We start from the raw sequence: 23,864 nt of genomic DNA on the forward strand, positions 1-23,864 counted from the left end.
TGTTTTGTGTTGTTTTGTTTTCTGTCCGGTTTGCTGCTGAACGCGTCTGAGACATTTGAGCGAACCTGGAGAGAACCGAGAAAACTTTTATATATTTTTATATTTACCTTTTTAAGATGACATTGTGTTGTTGTTTTTAAGCTGTATTATTCCCTGATGTCAAACCGAGGCGACCAGTGAAACGTGTCTCTGGAAAACGGGGCCGCGGCTGCAGGATGAGCGGGTTAACCCTCCGCTCCGTCCCCGCAGGCAGCCCTCCCATCCGCGATTAAAGCGGTGAAATCGGTTGTGACAGCAGACGTCCTCCTCGACTTCTCTGATACTTTCAGATTAATTTGCTGATCTGTTTCTTCTCTGCTTGGGACCGACTTTTTTCTTTTCCTTTTTTCTTTTTTTTTTTTTTTTGCGCGCACATTACGCACGGCGCGTCCCCCGAGGCGCTGTGTTTTACGCTCTGGCTGTGAGGGTGTTAAAATAATACTCCACATTTTGAAGTATATTTATTCTGTTCTAACTGGTTTCGGTTTTCAAACACTTTTTAAAATATACGTAATTATAGAGGCGGAAAACTGAACTTTTGTGTCGAAGTTTTGAGCTCGTTTTGGTTCATTTTGGAAATTCGCCTCATTAAAGCTGCGCTCAAAGCTCACAATTTGAAAATAAATAAACGCCTGAAATGATTCTCACTTACCTCCGCGGCTCCACTCACTGGTTATGGAGAATTTATTAATGCTCCAGTTGCAGGGGAAAAAAATAAAAACATCTGGATCCAGTCTCCTTTCGGCGGGACCTTCGCTGCGTTTTCCCCCGACAGGTGCTGCGCGCCGCTCGGCCTCCGCAGCTCGCTGGGAGCCGGGAGCTCCGGAGCTCCGTGCGACGGGAACCCGAAGCTTCCCGCAACAAGCCTCTCTGAGGTTTATGCATCATCGTTTTAATAAGCACCGACAACATCCCCGCAGATCCGAGCTTCTTCCAATCCTCCCGGCTGAAGGGACAAAACTTTTCAACCCCCCACCCCCTCCTCCTCTCCTCTCCTCTCCTCCGCTCTAATCCCAGGCTTTACCAGCTCAGCATTAAGAAAATTCAACTGCAATTTGGGATTAGACAAAATGCTCTTATTACAAAAAGCTTGGTGCAACTTGATAACTTGATACTTGTTCAGGGGGGTTTATCTGGAGGTCTCACATCGAGAAAAGGAAGAGGGGGGGAAAAACAAGAAATGTGAGGGGAAATGTCAGAATAAGCCGTCTCTTTTGTGTTGGGAAGGCCATATTTGTTGAATGGCCTTTTTGCATAATTTAACGGAGCCTCTGTGTGTGTGGTGTGTGTGTGTGCTGGTGTGAACAGGAGGGGTGCTGGTATTTGGATCTTTGGCGGGCCTCTGACTGCTTGGACTTCAGAAATAAAATGCAGAAAAGGTTCGGGGAAGGCTTTGACCTCTTTCAAATCACCTTTCATTTCTCCTCTGCTTCTTTCATGTCTGATTTTGATCTGATTTGATCCTGTGCGGCTGCGTTGGAAAAAAAAAGAAGCCGCCTTTTAAGCATCACCACTGCAGGCCTCGACACACAACCTGCAGCATTTATCTGTCTAGTCAAAGTCCTCGCGCGTGCTCTGCTTTAACGCGTAAAGATGTAATTTCCACCCCTTCACTTGACTCCATTTTGTTTATGCATTTAAGAAATACGCGGGTTTTTTTTTTCCTTCCTGTTTTGACCTTCAACAACAAATGGACGGAAATTTCAAACGTATTCATCTTAAAAGGTTTTGCTTTTTAAAACATCAACGTGCTCGAGCGGCTGCAGCTTCTGCTTTTTTTTTTTAACCCGCTTTCCTCCGCAGTGAGTTGGAGGTCTTTCCCTATTAAACTTTACGTCAAACATCCTCAAATGTAATTCTAAATGGGGATTAAACCTCATTAATATTCATGAGATTTGTCTCTGCGTGTGAGTGTGTAGAGGAGGAAAAAGAAAAAAGAGGGAGGGGGGTATCAATAAAAATCAAAATGGATAAATTGAACTTCTCTCCGCCTGGTTTCATCGCTCCTCATTTTTTATTTTTTATTTTCATTTTTTTAAAGATTTGAAAAGGAGATTTAAAAAAAAAACAAAAAAAAAAAACAACCGGATTTGGGCCTCAAAATGGCAAAATTTCCCTCCGTTATTTCTAGACGTTTGGTATAAAAATCCCAGATTTGGAGATGATGTGACGCTTAAAGAAAAGAAAAACAAAACAAACAAAAAAAACATAACAGCAATTGGCGTTTTCTATCAGTAAAAACAAATCCCACATGTTTAGTTTTATTTCAAGTGCTCTGTCACTTCCTTGCCTGGGTCTTCAGATTCAGTTGGTTCCAGTTTGCGCACTCACTCTGGCGCACAGCGGAGCGGCAGGCCCGCTGCTGCAGCCGCCGCTGCTGCTGCTGCTGCAGCCGCCGCTGCTGCTACTGCTGCCGCTGTTGCTGCTGCTGCCGCTGCTGCTGCTGCTGCCGCTGCTCGGGCCTCTGACTCGTTTCCATCTTCCATAAAAGCCTCCGAGCTTCTTCCCCCTGCTCTCCGTGGTCGGACCGTGGAGGAGGTGCAGCGGGAGGTGGAGGGGTGGGCGGTGGGAGAAAAGGAGGCGGTGTCCTCCCCTCCCCTCTCCTCCCCCCTCTCACCAATGTGTTTTTTCCGCGCGCTCATTGGCGGCCCGCGCCGTCCGTCGCGGCCACAGTCGCTCTGTGATTGGCTGCGGGAGGCGGATCCCGCAGGTGATCCTCCGCTCATAGAGGCGCGGGGCGGAGAGAAGGTGATCAATCTCCATCCGTCTCCATTAGAAATCACCTTTAACAGCCTGACAGACGACGACGAGCCCCCCTGAAAAAAGCAAATGAGTTTGATTTGTGCGGCCGTAAAATCGCCCGGAACCGCGGCGAGGACGCGCTGAGCCCGTCTGCGCCTCCTTTCTTTTTTTTCTTTTTTTAAAATATATATATATATATATACATATATATCCCGTGATGCCGCTGGCTTTGCGCACTGTTTGGTTTTGAGCAAGTCTGCGACTTCTTCGGCAGGCTTCCTCCTACTGGATAATTGTACTCGCCTCTTGCGCTCCGAGGTCTCGGGAGGAAAGAAAGAAAGAAGGAAGGAGTAAAACAAGGTAAAGTTTTATTTTTTTATTTCTCTCTCACTTTTAATACTTCAACTTTCTTTTTTTTTCTTTTTTTTTTGTTGAAGTTTTGGTGACAAAATCTAATTCAATTTGCGTAAGAATTTTCCGCAGATATATCAATTAATACCGCAAAGTGAAGGACCTTCAGCTTCAGCCGAATCAACTTTCCTCCAGGAGTGAAGATAATTTTCACATTTCAATTCCAATTCTTCCCTTTGAGGTTTTTTTTTCTGCCTTTCTAAGCGCAATTGGCCATTAAAGCGTGTGAAGCACTCTGTAGATGATTGGAGAGGCGTGTTTTGGTTTTTGTTAATTTATTTCTCTGATAAGAGCCCTTGTGAAGCGCTCTGTCTCTCTCTCTGTCTCTCCCCGGAGGTCTAATCTAAATTCTAATGGAGTTCATTTGCACCGAGATGTCGTCCTCTCCTCTCTTTTCCTCTCCGGCCCGCCACGACCGCAATACACGTCGGCTTGGCTGGGCTTCGGTTCGGCCAGTCAGGCTGCTGATTGTTAGAAATAGTCGCGCTAATTTAATCCACACTTCACACTGCAGGGCTGCGTTTGGGGTGAGATTTTGCGGGGAATTATGGCCTCTGGGAGTCCAAAGGAGTTGTTTTAAAATCTTTATTCCATCTAGAACTTATTCAAAGTTTAAATTCAGTAGAGTGAATTTAAACACCTTAACGTTAAGTACGTCTACAAAATTACAAATTTCTATGGAGTAAATGTGTCTAATTCATTATTATTATTATTATTTAATCTGGTTTGCATTAATTTATTCTATTTATTTTACTGCACGTTTTAGACTGAGTGCCTCTCTGTGTGTGTTTTAATGCAAATGGCTGCAGGGAATCCTGCTTGTGGTTTAATACAAACAACAACCAGAAAAAAAATAACAAAATTAAAAATAAGGACCAATTTCCAGAAAGGCTCCTGATTGCATCATTAATTTAATATCAAACGCATCCCTGACCTACTTATATTTAATATTACGTGCAAGTGTTTTCGTCAGAGCAGAGCTACTCAACACACACCATAACACACACACACACACACGCACACACACACACTGGAGTTTGACTCGGCTGAGCTGCAGGTTTGTTTTGTTTTTTGTGAAAGTTTGTTTTATAGAGCACTGCATACATTTTTAAAGAGTATTTTCTGCGTTGTAAATTATATAATTTAAAATGGATGACGTGGATAATTCCAGCCATATAAACGGAGATAAATGCTGCCGTAATCTAACCAAATTAACACGGAAATCAGAACTTTACATCTAAACCTGCAGGGCTCCTCCAGCACCTCTCTCTTTCTCTTTCACTATTTAAAGCAGGGATATTATTATAAATCCTGTTTTTAAATTGTTTTTAAGAGGCGAGTTGTGGAGGCTGTCAAACGCACGTCAACTTTTTTGTTGATGTTTTTTTTCATGAAAGTCCTAATAAACGACTAATAGCCTAGTTGTGTTTATGGAGCGTGATGATTAAACAGTGCAATGTATCCCGTGTTTATTATGGAGACATAAAAATATTTATTTGGATGTTTGTAATTGTGCGTTTGTATTTAATTGTCTTTCAACTTAAGTTGCCCCCCCCCAAAAAAAAGCCAATATAAAAATGTAACTTTTTGTAAGACCAATTAACGCCATAATATTTATGCTTGAATGTCGGACAAATTTCAGACAAAAGGCCTCGCTTAGACTTATTATTATTATTATTATTATTATTATTATTATTATTATTATTATTATTATTATTGTTATTGTTGTTTTTATCATTATTATTCTCTGTGCAGTAACTTGAATCGGTCCCCTGCTCCGTCAAGCTGCAGCATCGGGGGAAGCTGAACCACTGGCCTGAGCTGGGTGGAGCAGTGACCGCCTGTAGCATGATGTCCTACCTCAAACAGCCCCCCTATGGGGTCAATGGCCTGGGGCTGAGCGGCGCTGCCATGGACCTGCTGCACCCCTCGGTGGGGTATCCAGGTAGGAGCCCCGGCACTTTGGTTAAAGCTGCTCGAGAACCGGCGAAATGAATTAAGCTAGATGCTTAATTTAGCTGCTGTAATTGCTCGCGCTAATTTTTATTTATTTATGGAGAATTTATTTGGGGGAAAATGTTGGTAATGTGTGTGTGTGGGGGGGAAATACACTCTAAATTTGTTTTAAGGTCTTCGGGCAAGTAGTTCAAATGAAACTACTTGGCTGCAGTTTAGCCAGCTCGGCTTTTATTTCCCAACTCCAGCGGAGTTAATTTCACAACAGCGAGTGTGACGTCCAGCGTTTGTTCACCGTGTTTCGTCCTAATGGCCGCGCCTGTTTTCCCCCGCAGCGACTCCCAGGAAGCAGCGAAGGGAGCGGACCACCTTCACCCGCTCGCAGCTGGACGTCCTGGAGGCTTTGTTCGCCAAAACCCGGTACCCGGACATCTTCATGCGGGAGGAGGTGGCGCTGAAGATCAACCTGCCGGAGTCCCGAGTTCAGGTGAATTAAAATAAGACATCCCGAATTCAGGAGGGGGGGGATGAATAGTTAAAAAAATGAAGCAAATTGTAATTTTATTACAAACATATTTTATTATTGCACCCAGAAAAAACTCGCTGTTTTTAATATTATTAATAAATTGTAAAGAGCATGAATGAGATTATTTTGACTGTTAGTGACGTCATTTAATCCAGAACATTCATCGGGTAATCGTTAGCCAGCCAGCTAGTTTATATCCCAGATTATCTTTAATATTTTCCTCATTTTCACGTAAAAAATGTCACAGAATCCCTTCTCTACACATTCTTAAGATAATTAATAATTAATTACTAAAATCCGAGAAACCTGATTGATGAAACTTTTTTTTTTTCTTTTTCTTTTCCCCCCAGTATTTTAGATTAATTTTATGATTGGACAGTCTCTGAGTCAAGTAATTAGCCAGTGAAGCAATAAGAGCTTAATTTGTGACTAAATTAATTAGAAGATTGGCTCATTAGTTAATGGGAACGTTACTGTAACCACTTTAGATCAGAGGCTATAGAACTGGATTATTATGCTGGGGGATTGGTCTAGTTGAGTTACCTGCACCACTTTAGTTTAGCTAACAGAAAAACTTCATAATATTCTGCATATTTGCTCATGAATGCTCATACGTTAACAGTGTATTACATGTATATAATATATATATATATATATATATATTTAATGCAGGTTGATGTTTGCTGTAATTTGATCTGAAATGCAGGAAGAAAAAGACCGTTCCCTGGAAATACTGCACACACATTTAAGCGCAGCAGCACAATGCCAGACAAATACTACTCTTAAAAGGCATAATGGGGGAGCCCAGGCCGCTGTCTCACAGTTTGAGTTATTTTCAGAATGTGTGTGTGAAACAAAATGCTCTACAAGATCCTACCCTCTCAGTGCTCTAGAGTTACCCCACTGTGTGGTGAAACTCAATAGCCTGTTATCTTAGAGCCGTCTACCAGGTATGAAATTAGACCCCTGGCTGGTCCAAGCCAAGGGGCCGAGGTGGAAATGAACCTTGATGGATAATAACCCTCAATTTTCCTCCATAATGTACTCCCAGCAGGGCCTAGGAGTTTTTCCCTTTATTTGTTTCATGGTGGTTGGTAACTCCTGCTTGGTGTGTGTGTGTTTTTGTGTGTGTGCGTTTGCGTACAGGTGTGGTTCAAGAACAGGAGGGCCAAGTGTCGCCAGCAGCAGCAGAGCGGCAGCAGCGCCAAAGCCAGGCCGCCCAAGAAGAAGTCCTCTCCGGCCCGGGAGAGCACCGGCTCGGAGAGCAGCGGTCAGTTCACCCCTCCCGCCGTCTCCAGCGCCGGCTCTTCCTCCTCCTCCACCTCGTCCACCAACCACACGGGGCCCGCAGCGCTCAGCAGCACCTCTACCTCCATCAGCACCGTCTCGTCCATCTGGAGCCCCGCCATCTCTCCGGGAAACGCCCCCGCTGCTGCCGTCGCCCCGCTTCCCGAGCCGGGACCCCCGTCCAACGCCTCCTGCATGCAGCGGTCCGTGTCGGGCTCGGCCGCCGCCGCCACCTCCTACCCCATGTCCTACAACCAGACGCCGGGCTACGGCCAGGGCTACCCGGGCCCCTCCAGCTCCTACTTCAGCAGCGTAGACTGTGGCTCCTACCTGGCGCCCATGCACTCCCACCACCACCCCCACCAGCTGAGCCCCATGACGGCCTCCTCCATGTCCGGCCACCCGCACCACCACATCAGCCAGTCGTCGGGGCACCACCACCACCACCACCACCAGGCCTACGGCGGCTCCAGCCTGGCCTTCAACTCCTCCGACTGCCTGGATTACAAAGAGCAGACGGCGGCCTCGTCGTGGAAACTCAACTTTAACGCCACGGACTGCTTGGACTACAAAGACCAGGCCTCCTGGAGGTTCCAGGTCTTGTGATTCAACTTTTTAACTTTTTTTATTTTTTGTTCGTCTTCTTCTTGGCTTCTTTTCCTGCTGCCCCCTCTTCTGTTAGTTCGTTGCTTGTTATTAAAAACAAAGAGTTTATGAACCATATCGACATGCTCAGCAGTCGAACTGCTCTTCTCCCCGCTTGTCCTCCGCATCATAGAGAAAAAGAAAAAAGAAGAAAAAGTGACAAAAAAAATCAAAAAATCAAAAAATTCCCGTTGAGCATCAGGAGCAGCTTTGAGGCGATTTCTGAAAATGTGGAGGAGCTTAAACTGTTCTACCAAACACGACTCGGACAAACTCCTTCGACCACCAGCCCTCTGGACGGGAGGAATATTTTCCCCTCCGTTGCACCGCCGGGGAAACAAACTGCCCTCCTGCCCCTTTTACCTCCAACCCTCTCAGATTCTGTACAGTTTTTATTTCTCAAATTTGTTATTTTAGGACAACAGAGATTTTTAGTCAGCTGCATCACGGAGCTGAAGTATGTAAATACTATTTGGGTCAGTTACAGTGACCATGTTTAGTTTCTTTCTTTTTTTTTTTTTTCTTTTTCTTTGTCTGAATTTAAAATTGTTTATAACAACTTTGGGAGAAAAAAAAAACAAAAATCACGCTATGTAAATCTTTCTAAATATTCCAAAGATGACAAATTGGCCATGAATTTTTTTTTTTTTTTCACATGGGGTTTTATTCAGAAAAAAATACTTAAAAATCTTGGATGTCTTGGATTTAACAAAAGGGGGAAAAAAGGCATCAGACCAGATCCAGACGTTTTTCCAGCCTCTACATTTTCCAACCAGATCTCCTCTCTTGAGCATTGTGGACATGTTTGAACCGCAGCACTTGGCTTAATTGTGGGGTCAAAGTATTTTTTTTTTTTGTGTTTTTATTATTATTATTATTATTATTATTATTATTGTTGTTGTTTTTGGAAGTAGGGGGGTGGGGGGGATTTAATGCTCCAAAAGAGAGTGAGATGTTGAATGTATCTTAAAGGCAACCACACTTGCATACATGTTCATCCAATAAAGATCCCTTAAGTCCAAATTAATTTTCCATAAGTGGATTCTGTCTCAGTTTGACTCCCAGCGGGGAGCTTTTTTTATTTATTTTTTTTAATAATTTATTAATTAATATTTTTTTAGATGCTTGTACATCCGAAAATTACAAAATCCACAGTGCTGTTTTCTCTCATTTGAACTAGTCACACTTTTATTTAAAGGCCTGTTTATTTTGTTTCTCTCTAATTAGAGCGGGGTAAATGCAAATTAGTGCGTAATTAAAACAAGCCTTGAACGCATGTAGGGCCCGCATTTCCATTTTAGAGAGCGGATGTTTAATCCTCTCTGCCTGCCTTAAATTGAAACACTAACGTCTCTCCTTGCTTTAGGGAGGCTAAGGGTATTTATTTATTTTTATTTTGACTCTGCCGTTTAAAAGAAAAAAAAAGAGAGGAAGCCGGAAGACATTTGATCGAGGCGTAATTGAATGCAGCGCAGTAATTGCGTGATAATTACTCCTGGTTTCTCCAAAATAACCCGCAGGAATCTCGGGGCCTCTGATGCGGTAATTACGGAGGTGGAGCCAGGTTCAGGGGGGTCACATGTAAGAGTGTGTTTGATGCGTTTATTCTCACAGGCAACAGAAAGACGGCGAGAGGTAACAAAATAATAATAATAATAATTAATAATAATGATGATAATAATAATGGCGTCCGGAGGCCGCAGAGAGCGGAAGAACCTGTTAACTCATGGGTGTGTTAAAGCAACTTTTATTCTCTCCTCAAACTTTTTATCCTGCTTTTTTCTTATTTATTTTTGTCAAATATGTTCATAAAGCATCTTTGACAAAATATGCTTTATAAAGTTAAAATTAACTGTGAAGATATTAATTTTTAAGGTTATGGTTTTTTTTAAACGATTGTAACAAAAAAAAAAATGGTGAAATTACCTCCCTTAACTTCTAGCTAAATGACGCCTTTCAAAACGCTTCAAACCAAACAAAAGGTCAAGAGTAAGAGTTTGCGTCATTTTTAAAGGCCAGCGAGCTGAAAAAGAAGAAAACAACATAAAAACAACAAAACCTTTTAAATCTGATCAGATCAGCGGCCTGATCGATCCGGGCCTTTCTGCCTGCAGGGAGAGCGTCCAGCTGCTGCTCTCGCCTCTGTTTATGTAGATCAGATTCGCAGCAGCTGAATAAATATCGGCCGAACGGGGAACATCAAAAACGTGTTTGCGTCAAGACGCGCAAACAAGCGCCGCGCAATGTCCACCAACAGCGGCGGATTTGTTCGGATTTGCATCAAACAAACATTTGCGGATCAATCTTGCGCGACTCGTTTGAGGAGTTGTGAGGAGCCACAGGTTCTTCACGAGGCAGCTGCGACCAAACAGAAAACAAAACATTTGTCTGCATGTGCAAGAAAAAGAAAAAGAGGATCAGGGTCAGAAAGAGAGGAAGACGGATTAACAGCTTGGTTGAAAGAAAAAAAAATAACCACTACGAGTAAAAAATTTGAGATAATTATTCTACAGAGTAAAGTACAAATGTTTTGTTTTTCTATTATTTTGGGTGTTTTACGCGCAGGATCCTTCATCACGTCCGCGAATTTAATGCTGGCGCAGCAACTATGGGGTTAAAGAAAAGACAATTATGGAGATCTGTAATAATTACAAATAAACTCTTCAGCAATTTGGCGTTTAATAAAATAGCGTCAAAAGTTAGGATTTAGTCACCCAGATGGATGTTAACCTTCTTCTAAAAGACGTTTTAAAATGATGAATAAAAATGTTGGAGAATTTGATTTTTGAGTAAAAATAAATTACATTCATATTTGAAATAAAATCAAATCTTGAGTCGTCTGTTAGAAATACAGAAAAACTAAACCCTGGTGTCGACACAAACAGAAATGACAGATTTTCTTTATAAAACAACTTTATTTTCATGATTTTGATCACTTTGCTTTGCAACTTTTAGAGACACAAAGTCATCCTAAACTCTTAATCAAAAATTTTACAAGTTATTTTTTATGTCCTGCTTTTTGGGAAAGTTGTGAAAAAAATGTTAAAGTGATTAAAACAAAACAAGGGGGTGTGTGTGTGGGGGGGGGGGGGGATGTTTATTTTGTTGTTGCCATCAGATATTTTCCTTTCACTGCCTGATTCATCAGGTTTCACCTCAAGATGCTGAAAGCAGAAGAGGAAACATCAGCCCCGACAAAACGGCCTCGTCTGAACTCTGAAACACAAAAAAGGAGTGAGAACAAAAAAAAACCGTCTTTACAAAAGCTGCTCGGCTGACGCCGCCGTCCGCTCACAGCGTTTCCCTCTTGGCTGCAGCTCTTGGCAGCAGCATCCATGTTGTTTTAGGGCTTTGAGAGGGTTTAAGGTGAGGCTGCGTTTTCAAAGCAGCGCGGCTCACGACCAGAGCTTTTGCCAGACTTACGTTAACACAGATTCTTCTAGCAGAGAGCTGAAACGTTTGCTGGTCCTGCTGTACCTGAAAAGGAGGTCAGCGTTTTAATCCAGCTGACTTCAAACTCTGTTCAGTGACCTCATCGATTGCTGCTGGCCTGTTGTTAACCATTTAACCCTTTAGCCTCTCCTCCTCTGGTGAAGTTGTGGACTGGAACCTGCTGACATTTTGTTCACACTTTGACCAGAAGATGAACTGGAACCAGGCTGCGCTGTACATTTGCATCAGTGCTTATGTTTCTACAGAGGGAGAGACCGAAGACAAATCCAGATCAATGCTCCGGAGTTTTGGGTTTTGAAAGATCTCGAAGGCCTTGATAGTGGTCGGTGTGCTGGGACCGTTGTCTTCCATTTCCACGCTCATCTTTCATTGACTACAGCGGTGAGAAGCAATGCAGAGGATTATATTTACCTGAGAGGTTAATCTGGGGTCAACTGTACAGCGACATGGGTGTAGACCGAGCTGCCGTCTCTGGTTTCTTTGCTTTGTCCGACAAGGTTACCTGCCTCTTCCCTTGATGGAAGCACGTTTCTTTGGTTCTCTTTTGCGGTTTCTTTGCTGTACGTTTCAGAATCCAGACTTAACCAAGATGAGAAAAAAACAGAGCAAAGTCCAACAGCTGACGTTTCCAAAAACCTCCAGGAGCATTCATAAAGTTCCTGGTGGGGCTGGTGCTCGCTCCATAAGATTGAGAAGATGAAGAGTTGGAGTGCTTGCTGTTTTTGTCAGTTGGGAGGACTTAAAGGACTCTGGTTACCTGATCCTTAAGTGTGCTGGGAGATCTGGTCCACTTACACCAGATAGACCGGTTGGACAAAACTGTACCTGATAAACGGTTTCCAAATGGTGTGACAACTCCTGCAGCCTGATTACCATCGGGAATTCTTCACCGTCGAATTGTTGCAGGGATTTGACAAGAAGTCTGATTGAAAACATCGCGGCCTGAAAGCTTTTGATTGACGATGGTGACCAAAATAAAACATGTTAACATGAGCATTTGAACACAAGCTACAAAAGAAAAAAGCGAATCGTGTTGTTTTGGTCAAAGTCACAAGTGTGAAAAGAAAAACAGCAACGCTCTAGCAATTTGTTGAGACACACTTTATCTGCCCTAAAACTTGATGTTGAGCAATTTAAAGCAAAAATGCATCGTTCTGAAGTTGGTAGTCACGGACAAAGTGCTCTGCATATTACAGAGGCTACTTACTGTCTTTGTTGTGCTGCTTTGGGTGAACAAGAATAAACTTCAAATTGTCACAGATTAGCCTGATTTGAACTAGCCCAGTAAAAAAACTAGCCCCTTGTTTGATGTTTTGACTCATACAGAAGGTCTGGATCCTCGGCTATTGAGAAACTGAAGTTTAACATTTTATCTAATTGTTAACATTTACCCGCGATTTACATAATGTGTCAGTTCGACGTTCAGAAATTGCCTGTGCTGTAAGCAACCATCATCCGATGTGAAAAGAGAAGTACAGAGCAAAACAAAATGGCTGTTAATTAAATATTCACAACTTCTCCTTCTGTTCGCTGACTGACCCGGAGAAAATCCTACCAGAGCAATCCTGCTCAGTGGGAGAAAGCCCAGATGGAGTACTGAAGGGAGATGAGAATCAAACAAAATAGCAACAATCAGGCCAGATTTGAAGCACAAACTAACTTTACGAAAAGACCCGACATGTTTTCCTACAGTTGCAGAGTAGCAGTGAAGCTAACAATTTCTCCCCAGTGCATATTTTGTAAGATAAAAAGCAAAGATTTAGCTCTTTAGCATTTTCAGTCGTTGTATGCTAATGTTTTAGCCACCTTAGACTGTGAATAACCAGTATGGTCTTTAAAAATGTAATTAAAACGGTGATAAACACATTATTGTTGACGTTCCTTGTCCAAAGCATTCACACTCATGCCAAACTGTTAGCATGCTAACCACAGATGGAACCAGGTGATGGAAACGTCCCAGAAGTTCAAACATGGGGCAGTAAAACAGAAGTAAACAGCTGTTCTAAGGTCAACGGAGCAAACAAACCACTTCCTTCCTGCTCCGCTTCACCTGGTGGGAAAATCAGACTAAACTGGTCTGGTAGCAGCGCAGCTCTCTGCGGTTTCTAAAACAGACCACTCCCTTCAGATGAAACCTCAGATGACGGCTGCTTGTCCCGACGACTTCCTCGCTTCCTAGTCTCCTTCCTTGTAAAATCAGTCGCATCTTGGAGAGCAGGGATGGATTAGGAAGGTATTTGAGGGGAATTATCTCATGTGAAAGGGATGCGGCAGACCCTCGTCCCGACTTGTCTTCTCCCTCTTCCAGATCTGGGAGAGCTTAATGGGGGCTTGTTGGCCCGAGGGCCTCGACGTTTCACACAGAGCCTGTGTGAAAACCGATTGCCACTTTTCCTCTTCCAGCTCTTTTTCTCTTCAGTGACAAATGTATGTTTACAAAGGAAGACGTCTAAAATCATCCAGCCTCATTCGTGACCGGATCCTCAGAAATTGTACGAATCTAAAGTTATCCAACAATAACTCTGGATAAATAAGGGAGTAAATTATTGGCTATAAATGAAGAAGAAATCTGATTTTATTAGCTATAAAATGATTTGGAGAAAAAAATAATTATTCATTACATCCAATTATTTGTGTGCTTTCAGATTGACAAGGAGACATTTTTTCAATTTAAGCTATTAAATCGCTACTAATGGCAAAATAAAACCAACTTATTTGAACTCAAATTCAATAATCTGTCTATTTGATGTCTAGAATGGCCCTGACACGCTTTCCTATGATATTTTGGTACATTTGAGTTGTGCCCATCAGAAATAAACCCTTAAGTGGAGCCCTGTCCGCCCTCAGGGGGAGAGGGGTGGTCCAATCAGGGGGCGGGAGGGAGACATCATTAGGTGCTAAGGCTTCTGCAGAAACTCTACACAGCTGTTGCACTGAGGAGGCAAAAAAAAAAAAAAAAAGAAAAAAAAAGAGGCAGATAACCTGAGTGCTGGAGGCTTGATTCGTTTCCAAAATGTTAACAAGGCCGTTTCGCAGCTCCAGCCCCCCGCGCAGTATGTTAATACCACTAATAAGCCTATCTCTGCAAGTCATCACGGATGGCAAAGATCTGAGGCAGTGTTTTACAATAAAGCTGCTGGCCGCGTTTTAAATGAAGCATTTGTGATTTCACAAAGCCGACATAATTGCTCAAAGGGGTGACTGAGGAGACCGTGTGGTACCCTCACTTTGTTTTTATTATTATCATTATTATTATTATTACTCGTCTGCGTTACATTGTTTAATTTGTGTGATGAGATTTCACCGTTTGTGTGTCAAACATGTGACGGCGCGCGGGGGAGAGCGGCTCGCCTTTTTAGGCAATTTTGCAGCTTTTCTCGAAGCTGTCACGTCGAACAATCAGCAGATGACGCAGTCTTGGTTTGCAAATTATAAACGTGTCAAGAGATGCCGCGCGCGCGCTGACAGATGCCACTTATCGGCAGCTGCCTCTGCAGTGCGACTGTATCATCAGAGGGGAAACATCACAAAACCCTGATGTTTACCTAAGAGAAGTATTAGTATCAGTCACAAATGTAATTCCTTTCAGCCGTCGCTCGCTTGTTGGATTGACTACCCGGAAAACATACAATGATTTTTTTTAAAGTCAACAAAACAAGAAGAAGAAGAAGAAGAAGAAAAAAAAAGAAGCAGAAAAGCATCCTCGTCGATCTTCTGTCCATTTCCAGCATCACTTCTTGTATGTTTTTTTTTTTTTTTTTTTTTGTGGAAATCCTCTTAGAATGCAAAGTAAATAGATTACGATACAGTGAGGGATTAGAGCTCGCGCGGCGCTGTCAGATTAGTCGGCGAGAGCAGCGCGTCGACAGCTCTGACACGGCCGTGGCTGCTGTTCAGGAAAGGGGCTCCGGCTCCGCAAGACGGATGCTTTAAAGGCGCTGCCTGGCTCCCGTTCATGAATAAAACTGCGGCCCGTAATCTCGGCCAAAACACACACACACACACACACACACACACCGACACACATTTACAGAGTACACTCACAGACACACATGCAAGGGGACGCTTCCAACATAAACTATTAACACAAAAAGTCTTTATTTTATTCAGGTTGGTGAGTGGCAGGTTTTGATGTACTTGTACCAGGAAAACTGTCCATGTTTTTATTAGACGCTCTATAAAAAATGTATATGATCAACTGAATATTTTTTAATTGTGCACATTCCGTTTTGCTTAAATAACATTTCAGATAAGCATCCTTCTTTGCAAATAAAAACATGCATCTATTGGGATACATAAGGAGGATATAATAGTATATTGTCTCGTTTTGGGAATAAAATCTTTTTTTTTTTCAAACCATTCCTAAATGAACTACATGGAGCATCCCGGGGTCTTCATCATCCTGGAAGACAAGGAACAGAAACACCATTTATTGTCATCTGTCATGCATCAGTTTACTTTCATAAGCTCTTATAAGTGCAGCATGAACATGCAAATCCTGTGTACCTGGAAAAAGCATTAATTTCTTCATATTTTGTGACATGGAAGGAAAAAGACTGTTAAAAATGTTGCAAAGGGGGGCTGCCTTTCTGGTCGGCCCACTTGAGCCAATCATCTCTTGGTCTAATGGTCTATCGGTGCCTCTGCCAACTTTTCTAGAGACTAAATACAGAGGACCACCAGTCTGACCACAGAATCTTGATCTGGTGTGGATGGTGTGTTCAGGGTGATGTGCAGCGTCAGTTTTCTGCCACATGTAGTATTTAGCATTAGAAAGTTTGAGTTGTGCTTCGTCTGAGCCGTGCATGATGACATGTGATGCATGTCCCACTTGAGGCATGTTGCAAACTTTAAAAAAAGACTTCTTATGTATTTTCTTCAACACGCCATTTTTCTACAACAGCCAGATTTGTAAAGAGCACGGCTATTAATCACCATGACAACAGATTCTTCCACCTGAGCGGTGGTTCTCCTCCAGAGTTGCCACAGGCTGCTTTTCTAAATAATACTCTCCTTAGCTGAGCGGTACATTTAGGTGGAGGGAGACGTATTGGTAAGTTTGTGGCTGTGCCATACTTTAGCTTCTCTACAATTTTCTCCCATAGCTTTCTACTTTGTTCTTTGGTCTATGATATAAAGTCTCCATAAATAAACTCATGCTATGTGACTAAATATAAGGGTTATGACAGCGATGGCGGTACTGATTAAAACTGACTCGTTTGAGCTTTACATCATGTTATGTTATTCCCTCATCAAAAACACACTGGAGTGCTGCTTTGATTCTTTCATGGATGTCTGAGAAATCCATTAAATCTCCCATAGAAACCATTTTGCTGCACCACCCTGAGACGCCCCCACTCAGCTCCTTCAGACTAGCCAGAAGCCATTAGCAAACATCTGGTGGAACTGCACATCTGCTGAGCTCATTAAATGAAGTGAAAGCATAGAGAGGCACTGTTGTCATATTTGATATATACTGCATTTTGTAACAACTGAAGTGAACATAATTACTTGATTGAGTTATGAAATTATACTATGTGCTTTGAAAAACATAATTCTGCCCCCTTAAAAAATGGCTCACAATCTTGTTTTTCTTGTTTTTTTCTGATTTGCTTACGTCTCTTCTCTGTCTCAGACATAAACGTTTGCGCATGTGGCGTGTAAACCATCACAATAATGGCAGCTCTGTTTGCGTCCCGTCCAGTCCATTAAAAGACTAAAAGTTGTTACTGTCAGGGTTTTTATGTCAGGATCATTTTTGTTAAATTTAAATTCTGTTTTTAAAGACAGAGTTTTGATTTTTATTTCACAGTCCTCATTTTTCTTTTAGAGGAAAAGACAGAAGATCACAGTGAATGTTGGATCAACTATGTCAGTTTTGGTAAAAAAAAAAAAAAAACTTGTTTGGAGAAAAACAGACACAAGAAAACATTTTTGTGTGATTTACTTTAACTGTATTTGTTATTTAGCAGTTTAAGCTAATGATCATTCCTTATATAACACAATGTAGCGTTCTATGCAAACCATACAGCAGAAGCATCATGCCAGATAAAATGATTTGAATTTTGACTGCGTGTTACTCAAATACAGATGACTTGAGACTTGACTTGAACTCGTAAACAACGACTTGTTAACATCACTGGGTTACGAACACTTCTGTCAGTCTACTTACGTTCCCTCCTTCTCTGTTGCCGCCACTGCTTCCTGCATAAACAGAAGCATAAAACAGCAGAATATGGCTGCTGTAGTAACAGTGACACTTCAACAGTAAACAGTTCACACGTTTGCTCAGAGAGTCCAACATGTCGTCTTTCTGGCTTTTAACGAATGTAAATAAAAAAAGCACGTTGTCACTTATGGTGATCTCCCCCTCCTTGAGCTCAGCGCTAATCAGGTTGTGATTGACATTAAAACCCCAGCATGCCTTAAACAGAAGACGCCGATGCTAATGTTTGCTTTCAATAGCCTACAGTCCGGATTATGGAGCGACAGAGCGATTTGGTGCCGAGACAATTGCAAATAAAATGGAATTATTAAAACATAAAGAGCAGTGAGAAGAGGACGAGAAGCGATGGTTTTTTACTGGAGGTTTTCTAAGAGACCGGTTAGTGAGCTCAGATGTTTGAAAGCACTGAGGCCAAGTTCAGAGAGCGGTACAAGCAGAAATGTCGCTTGAGAAGTGTTGGTGTGTGAGCACCGAGAGCTCCTAAAGTCCTCAACAAGCATCTGCATTTCTCTGTAGAACACAACCGGCGGTCACAATTAAACATTGCTTAGGTTGAGAAAAAGATATTTGCCACCTTTCAGACTTTCTTGCACTTGCATGTTTCTGATCATCAAACAGATTAAAAATATAAGATGATGACAGCCAGAGGAAATGTAGGGAGCAGCTTTTAAAGTTTCAAAGCATCATCTGGAGCACCGATGGCCTGATTTTCCCAGAGTTTATCATTCAACAATAAGGAAAACAACAAAAAAATGGCATCTGGTGGAGAAACTGAGGGCAAAATTCACAACTGACCAAAAGACAGTATCGCATTTACCAAAAAAAAAAAAACATAGAATAGAATGAAATCGAGACTTTTTGAAAACAAAATGAAAGATTTGGACGGTCCTAGTCAAAATCTAGACTTTAATCTGATTGAGACGGTCTGGCACACCTTAACAGGTCCAAGGAATGGAAAAAACATCACTGCTAGTTTTCACAGACAGTGTTTGAGGCTCATCTTTGTTTGACATAAGCATTTGCTTGATAATCTGAAACAATTATGTGTGGCAAAAAAGATTAAACTAAAGAAATATGTAAGTGGGGGAATACTTTTTCAAAGCATTGCATGCTGCTGTGTTTGTTTGAGCTACAGTTTTGTTATGTTCTGATTCCGACCCGAAGAAGACCCACCTGTCTGTCTCAGTGCTCTGAGCAGATCCAGACTGACCGCCACATGGACGGACTCTGGTCTCCTTTGTCTGGTCCGTTGATCGGCTCTAAAGAACAACAACACAGCATGATTAGTTGGGTACACATCTGCTAAACACAGAAAGACAGACTTTAATCCTGGTTGATAAGTTGCTTTGTCAGGTTGGCCAGTTGGTTGTTTGGTTGGTTGACCAGTTGGTTGTTTGGTTGGTCGGTGGGTTGGATGGTTGGTTGGATGGTTGGTTGTTGTTTGGTTGGTTGGTTGGATGGATGTGGTTCCACTCTGTAGTCACTCAGACTGTGATCCGTAGTTCTGATCGACTGTTCTTCTGTGTTTCTGGTTAGAGACCCCGGGACCAGTTCAGCCTCAGTACCTGAACTGGTCCTGAACATCTTTACCTAGTTTACTCTGCCAGCCTCCTCATCTTTATCACTCTCTGATTGAAATGAAACAGTCATTGCCTTTGCCATCAGCTCAGACTTCCTGGTGTTAATTTCGGGAGCCGGAAGTTGTTTATCAAACTTCACATCTCTGTGCCCACAGCAACTCCCACTGTGACGATAGATTTTCACTCTCCGGATTGATCAGACAGTGAAACCGTGTCATAACTCCTTGTTGGTTCTGAGCCTCACAATAAGTTTGGCCGTCACTGAGAGAAACTGCCAAGCGCTCCCAGTCTCTGCACTCCTCTGTCAGAGGAGTGTGTGGTGAACAACAGAGGCCAGCAGCCATCAAAGGAACATTGGGAAGCTTCCCAGACTTCCGTCTCGTTGTCTCTCGCTACCGTGAGCGTGGAGTCAGATTTGGAGAATGCGGGAATCTGCGAGGAGCCCCCGAACCGCCATTATGCTCACCTCCCCTCTCCTCCGCTGCTCTTTTCTGGCCGAGACAAACGAGAGAAAGTGCCGGCGTTATAATGCCTCCCCTACTCCATCTCGGCTAAGCTGCCACTGGCTTCACATGAGAAACAATGAAACTTCATTGGAGACCAGATTACAGAAGGGGAGGTGGGGGGGCTTCAGAGTAATTTTTCCTCTAAAGGAGGAGGGGGTGATTGAAATTTTAAAAAAAGCAGGAGCTTTGTTTGCTCCTCTCTGAGGCTATTGTCTTTTGGGAGGTTTTGGGAATCTGCTTCCTTAGCCTAACAGCAGAGTAGAGGAAGATGGAGTACGATGGAGATTCTGGCACCAAGTCACCTTCTTTTCCACATATTTTATCCTCCTCTTGTTTCTTTAGTGTTTAAAAAAAGGAGCTTAGGCCGCAGCATCTCTCTTTACCTCTCTCTGGACCCAGATTGCTTAAATTGGAGGGGATTTGGGATGGATGGAGGAGGCTTAGTGGTAGGTGGGGGTTCAGAGAGTCATCACTGTTACAGTCAAACAGCCATGAAAGCCTACGAGGATGAAGAGCGCCTTTTTATCTAAAACACCCAAATCCCATATAAATACTCTGATATGCTAGATGCAGTATCCATCACTTCCCTCCCCCACCGTCCCGTAATAATGGAGTCATGGACGCTTCTATCAGTGTCTCTACTTTTTCAACAAGTCGTTCTTTTTTCCATTTGTTTTAAACTCAGAGATGGAGAGCTTGGTTAGGAACTCCGGACGCTGAACTGGACCAGTGGCTTTTAAAATCTCGGATCACTGGAAGCGTTAAGAAGTGGAAGCAATGTGGCTTTGACATTTTGAAGTTTCACAGGGGAGAGGAAGCCATTCCTCCACCATCCGGCCACTGGTGCTCTCTCTAAGAGGAGGCATAAATTAACAAAAAGAACAAATGTGTCTGAAGACTTTATTTATAGAGAGCAGAGCTAAATGTTTAAAGATCTGTATTTTATTTTTTTGAATGACATGACACACTGCTATTCTGCTAAACAGCCTTAGAGTGCATTCACAGCAGCCCTGAAAGCTTTAATCAAACTGCAGTTCATTTGTCTAGGACGTCTGGTTCGTTTGGGGACGTGTGAATGTATAATTGAACTCTGATGGGGACCAAAAAAGCGAACTCTGGTCCGGCTATAAATATGGGTCTTGGCTCAGATGAAGTGAACTGTGGCGCAGTTCAAATGCATAAATGATTTGGATCAAGTGGACCTGCTTCCAAAAGCAGGAATCAGAAAGTAGCGCAGGGCATTCTGGGTAAATATAACCAAAATAAGCACAGGACTCTAGTGCTAGTAAGAAAAATGTCTCATGGACAAAAGAGAAATACTACAATACGCTAAAATCCAATGTCACTCCATTTTCATTTACATTTTGTGAATAAGGAAGTTGCGCTCTGTGTCTTCTTCAGAGGTTTTCATGCTATTTTCCTTCAGTGGTTCTTAGTGCAGCGCCCCCACAGGCCAGTCTGGGGAAAGCACTTTCAAAGGATTTTGATCTATTTTCATACGACTGAAACACCACCTCATCCTACCACAAAACATTTTTAAATAAACAAACATGAGGTTTTTCAAAATTAGAGCGTTTCCATTTAGCAGATTTATTTTTGTGATTTCAATTTGCGCAGTTCTATGGTTAATGGAAAGGCAGCTTGTGTTTTCCTAAAGACCTTTTCCACTATGAACCCCAGTTGACACCCAATGACCGATGGAAGAGGCACCAGCACCACCAATCCCACATCCCTTCCAGATGATGGTTGGATGTCCTTTTCTGACATCTATCGACAAGTCCTCCACTAGAGGGAAATACAGTCAGGTTTGCACTTCATTCTTCTTCTTTCTAAAAAAATATTTCCAGTGTGTCAAGTGGTAGTAAGTGGAGTTGCCACTGCAATCCTGAACTGAAGAGGACAGATGTTTGATTTCTGCCCAGGACACATTTAGACAGTAAAACTCAGATGTTCATACTCACGTTGTTGGAGGGTTGTCTGAGGAGAAGGGACCAGTCCGCTTCGGGTCTCCATCTGGTTCTCTGTGACTCAAGCTGGAACCACAAGCAGCACTGGTGCCTCTCTGAAGGACACCTGACAAAGAACATGAAAACGGAGAACAGCTTCACCCATTAAGTGTCACTCTCTAAATGCTTACTGAGTCAGTGAGGACACTGGTGTCATCATGGAACTGAACCTTGTCCCGTTTTGTCACGTTACAACCACAAACTTCAATGTGGAAGACATTGAAGACAACTATTAGTTTTGCACCTCAGAAATTAGGTCTTTACATTTGAGTGGTAAGAGGAAACAAGTTGGTGGAAGGAACTTAGAAGATGCCTTGTTTGTAGTTTGCTGCAGAAGAGGTAGGAAACACGGCAAGGATGTAGAATAAATATTTTAAAGCCCTCACTTCAATCCCACTTCCCAATCGCGCATCACCTTACTTTAGGCTTTCACATTAAATCCCATGTGACATATTGTGGTTGTAACATGTGAACAAGTTCAAGAGCTACGAGCGCTTTACTGAGGCATGGTACGTGACAGTGAGCTGCCACTTGGGGAAATTTCTGAATTGAGACAAGAAGTCAAATAGTCATGGAGGATGTGCAAACAAAGCAGCTGGGAAAGGGAGCAGAAACAACCACGTCTTTCCCTCAACGCGCAGCGGAGCTAACAGGCTTTCACTGCAACAACAAAGAGCAGATAGAAAGGCAGAGAGGAGGTGGAGAAGTGGATCTTCAGATAAAGCTCTCGTCTCTGCCCGCTGAAAAGGCCCTGCAGTCACATCAGCCTTTGTGAGGGGGAGACACAACCGTTGCAAAACCAAGTTGGCTTTTCCTCTTGGCACTCGAAAGGAATAATAAAAAAAAAAGAGAGAGAGAGAGACGGAGGAGAAGAGAAAAAGGCCTTCTGCCTCTTACAGCGCCGTATCAATCCAGATCAGCACACATATCAGCCAGACAGCTATAAGCGATTTCCAATGCCCGTATGAAAAGGAGCATTTCTAAGCTGCGATCCGTGTTCTCTATTGTGCGCTTGTGTGCGTACAAGCGGCGGCGGGAATCTCAGAGGATCGAGATTCACAATAAGCGCGCATGAATGCGAGAGGAGACGCACAGAAGATGTGCCGCCTATCGCTGGCATGCACTTTAAAACAACCGCTCAATTTGGTACCGAGTCAATTTTTTGAAAAATTATCCAAACAAGAAGCATGATTTTTTTTTTATTATTACTTTTTCTGGTGTTGGGTCTTTTAAGTGCAAATCATCTCAATTGTGTGTTTTTTTTTTTTCAAACTTCAGTGAAACATGATGAGCAGTTTGTATCGTTGCTCTTCGAGGTAAGTGCTCCCAACTACAGCAGCAGCTACACCTGACACCTGGAGGAAAATTGCCTCTGGCTCCATCTAACATGCAAACTATCCCCATTTGTTCATCTGTTTCGGCCCATCGACCAACTTCTACATGCTTTAAAAAAAAAACACATTGATTAGAGCTCAAGTGCTCCCACCTCTTCTCTTTTTTTTTTTTTTTTTGAATATTTCGTCCGATTTAAGCCGCAGCCATGCTTTTTATGAAGACATATGTAAGTAGGAAGCATCTTATGAAGAATTAAAACTGGAGCCAGTATGCACACCTCCAAACTGCATTGTGAAGACATCGTTTGTAGGCGGCTTGAAGCGCACGAGAAAGGACAAAATATGCATAAAATTTAAAAGTCAAAGTGTGGCTCTCTGCAGCTACATGCTTATGGAGATCACACTTTGAAAACAAGTTAAGATGCTTAAGTGGAATAAAAACCAGCACAAAGTCTAACAAATTAAGCTAGGAAACTAAACATGAATGTTCTTGTTTTGCTTGAAGAAAACTTTGTTCATCATCGTGTTCCTCTATTACTGTCTACATTCCAGTATATGACTCAAAACATCCTCATATACATTTTAGTCAACACATATGGTTTCCAGACAAAGTATTGACATTTTTCACCTTAAAAAAACTCAAACTTTTCACATTTCTTTTCGCACCGTGTTTCACCCCAGGGCACTGTTGTGATAATTTCAACAGACTCTACAGTTGAAATTAGTTCAGAAAGACTAATCCAGAATCAATATTACGGTATTGATTAACTCACAATTCTCCGTTGTCATCAGGCCTTTCGACTGACAGACTAACTACTGAAATGCAAAAGCAAGTTTTAGGAATGTAGATTAAATGTTTTACTTTTGTGTCAATAACTACGAGAATTGTGTACATCTGTCCTCATCTCAGGAGATAAACTAATACACATCACTTTAACTTTAGGTGGAAGTTCAAATGTGGGAGTTAAATGGTTAGCATGAGTCAAAGTTTTAGATAGTAGCTATTAAGGAATTACTTTGTTGGTGTTAAAATCCTTTTTTCTACCTATAAAACTCGGTTACCTTTGACAATTGTCATCAATGCAGCATGTGAAGCACATGGTATCTTGGTGACAGGCTAGTTTAACAAACTCCTAGTCTGGTCATTTCCGTT

At 42.4% G+C, this 23,864-nt stretch overlaps 2 protein-coding genes across 6 annotated transcripts in view; one reads left to right on the plus strand and one right to left on the minus strand.

The window, feature by feature from the left end:
* Positions 1–2,693: 2,693 nt before the first annotated feature.
* otx1 (orthodenticle homeobox 1) lies at positions 2,694–8,630 on the plus strand. The gene is made up of 4 exons (XM_044136442.1): positions 2,694–3,141; positions 4,948–5,137; positions 5,484–5,635; positions 6,821–8,630. Exons 2-4 carry the CDS (start codon positions 5,041–5,043, stop codon positions 7,565–7,567), a joined length of 996 nt encoding a protein of 331 aa, XP_043992377.1. The 5' UTR covers positions 2,694–3,141; positions 4,948–5,040; the 3' UTR covers positions 7,568–8,630.
* Positions 8,631–15,093: 6,463 nt separating this feature from the next.
* LOC122842499 (WD repeat containing planar cell polarity effector) overlaps positions 15,094–23,864 on the minus strand; it is an 88,779-nt gene continuing 80,008 nt past the window's right edge. For 2 of the 5 annotated variants that reach the window (XM_044136446.1, XM_044136447.1), the window contains 4 exons: positions 21,333–21,444; positions 18,459–18,544; positions 17,232–17,263; positions 15,095–15,461 (listed from right to left, as the gene is read on the minus strand). In XM_044136446.1, coding sequence (XP_043992381.1) covers positions 15,411–15,461; positions 17,232–17,263; positions 18,459–18,544; positions 21,333–21,444 — 281 coding nt within the window. In that variant the 3' untranslated portion in view covers positions 15,095–15,410. Of the gene's footprint in view, positions 15,462–17,231; positions 17,264–18,458; positions 18,545–21,332; positions 21,445–23,864 lie in introns of all 5 variants that reach the window. The other 3 variants (XM_044136445.1, XM_044136443.1, XM_044136444.1) reach the window with 3 other exon arrangements.

Source organism: Gambusia affinis, linkage group LG13 (assembly GCF_019740435.1).
Source record: "Gambusia affinis linkage group LG13, SWU_Gaff_1.0, whole genome shotgun sequence".
NCBI lineage: Eukaryota > Metazoa > Chordata > Actinopteri > Cyprinodontiformes > Poeciliidae > Gambusia > Gambusia affinis.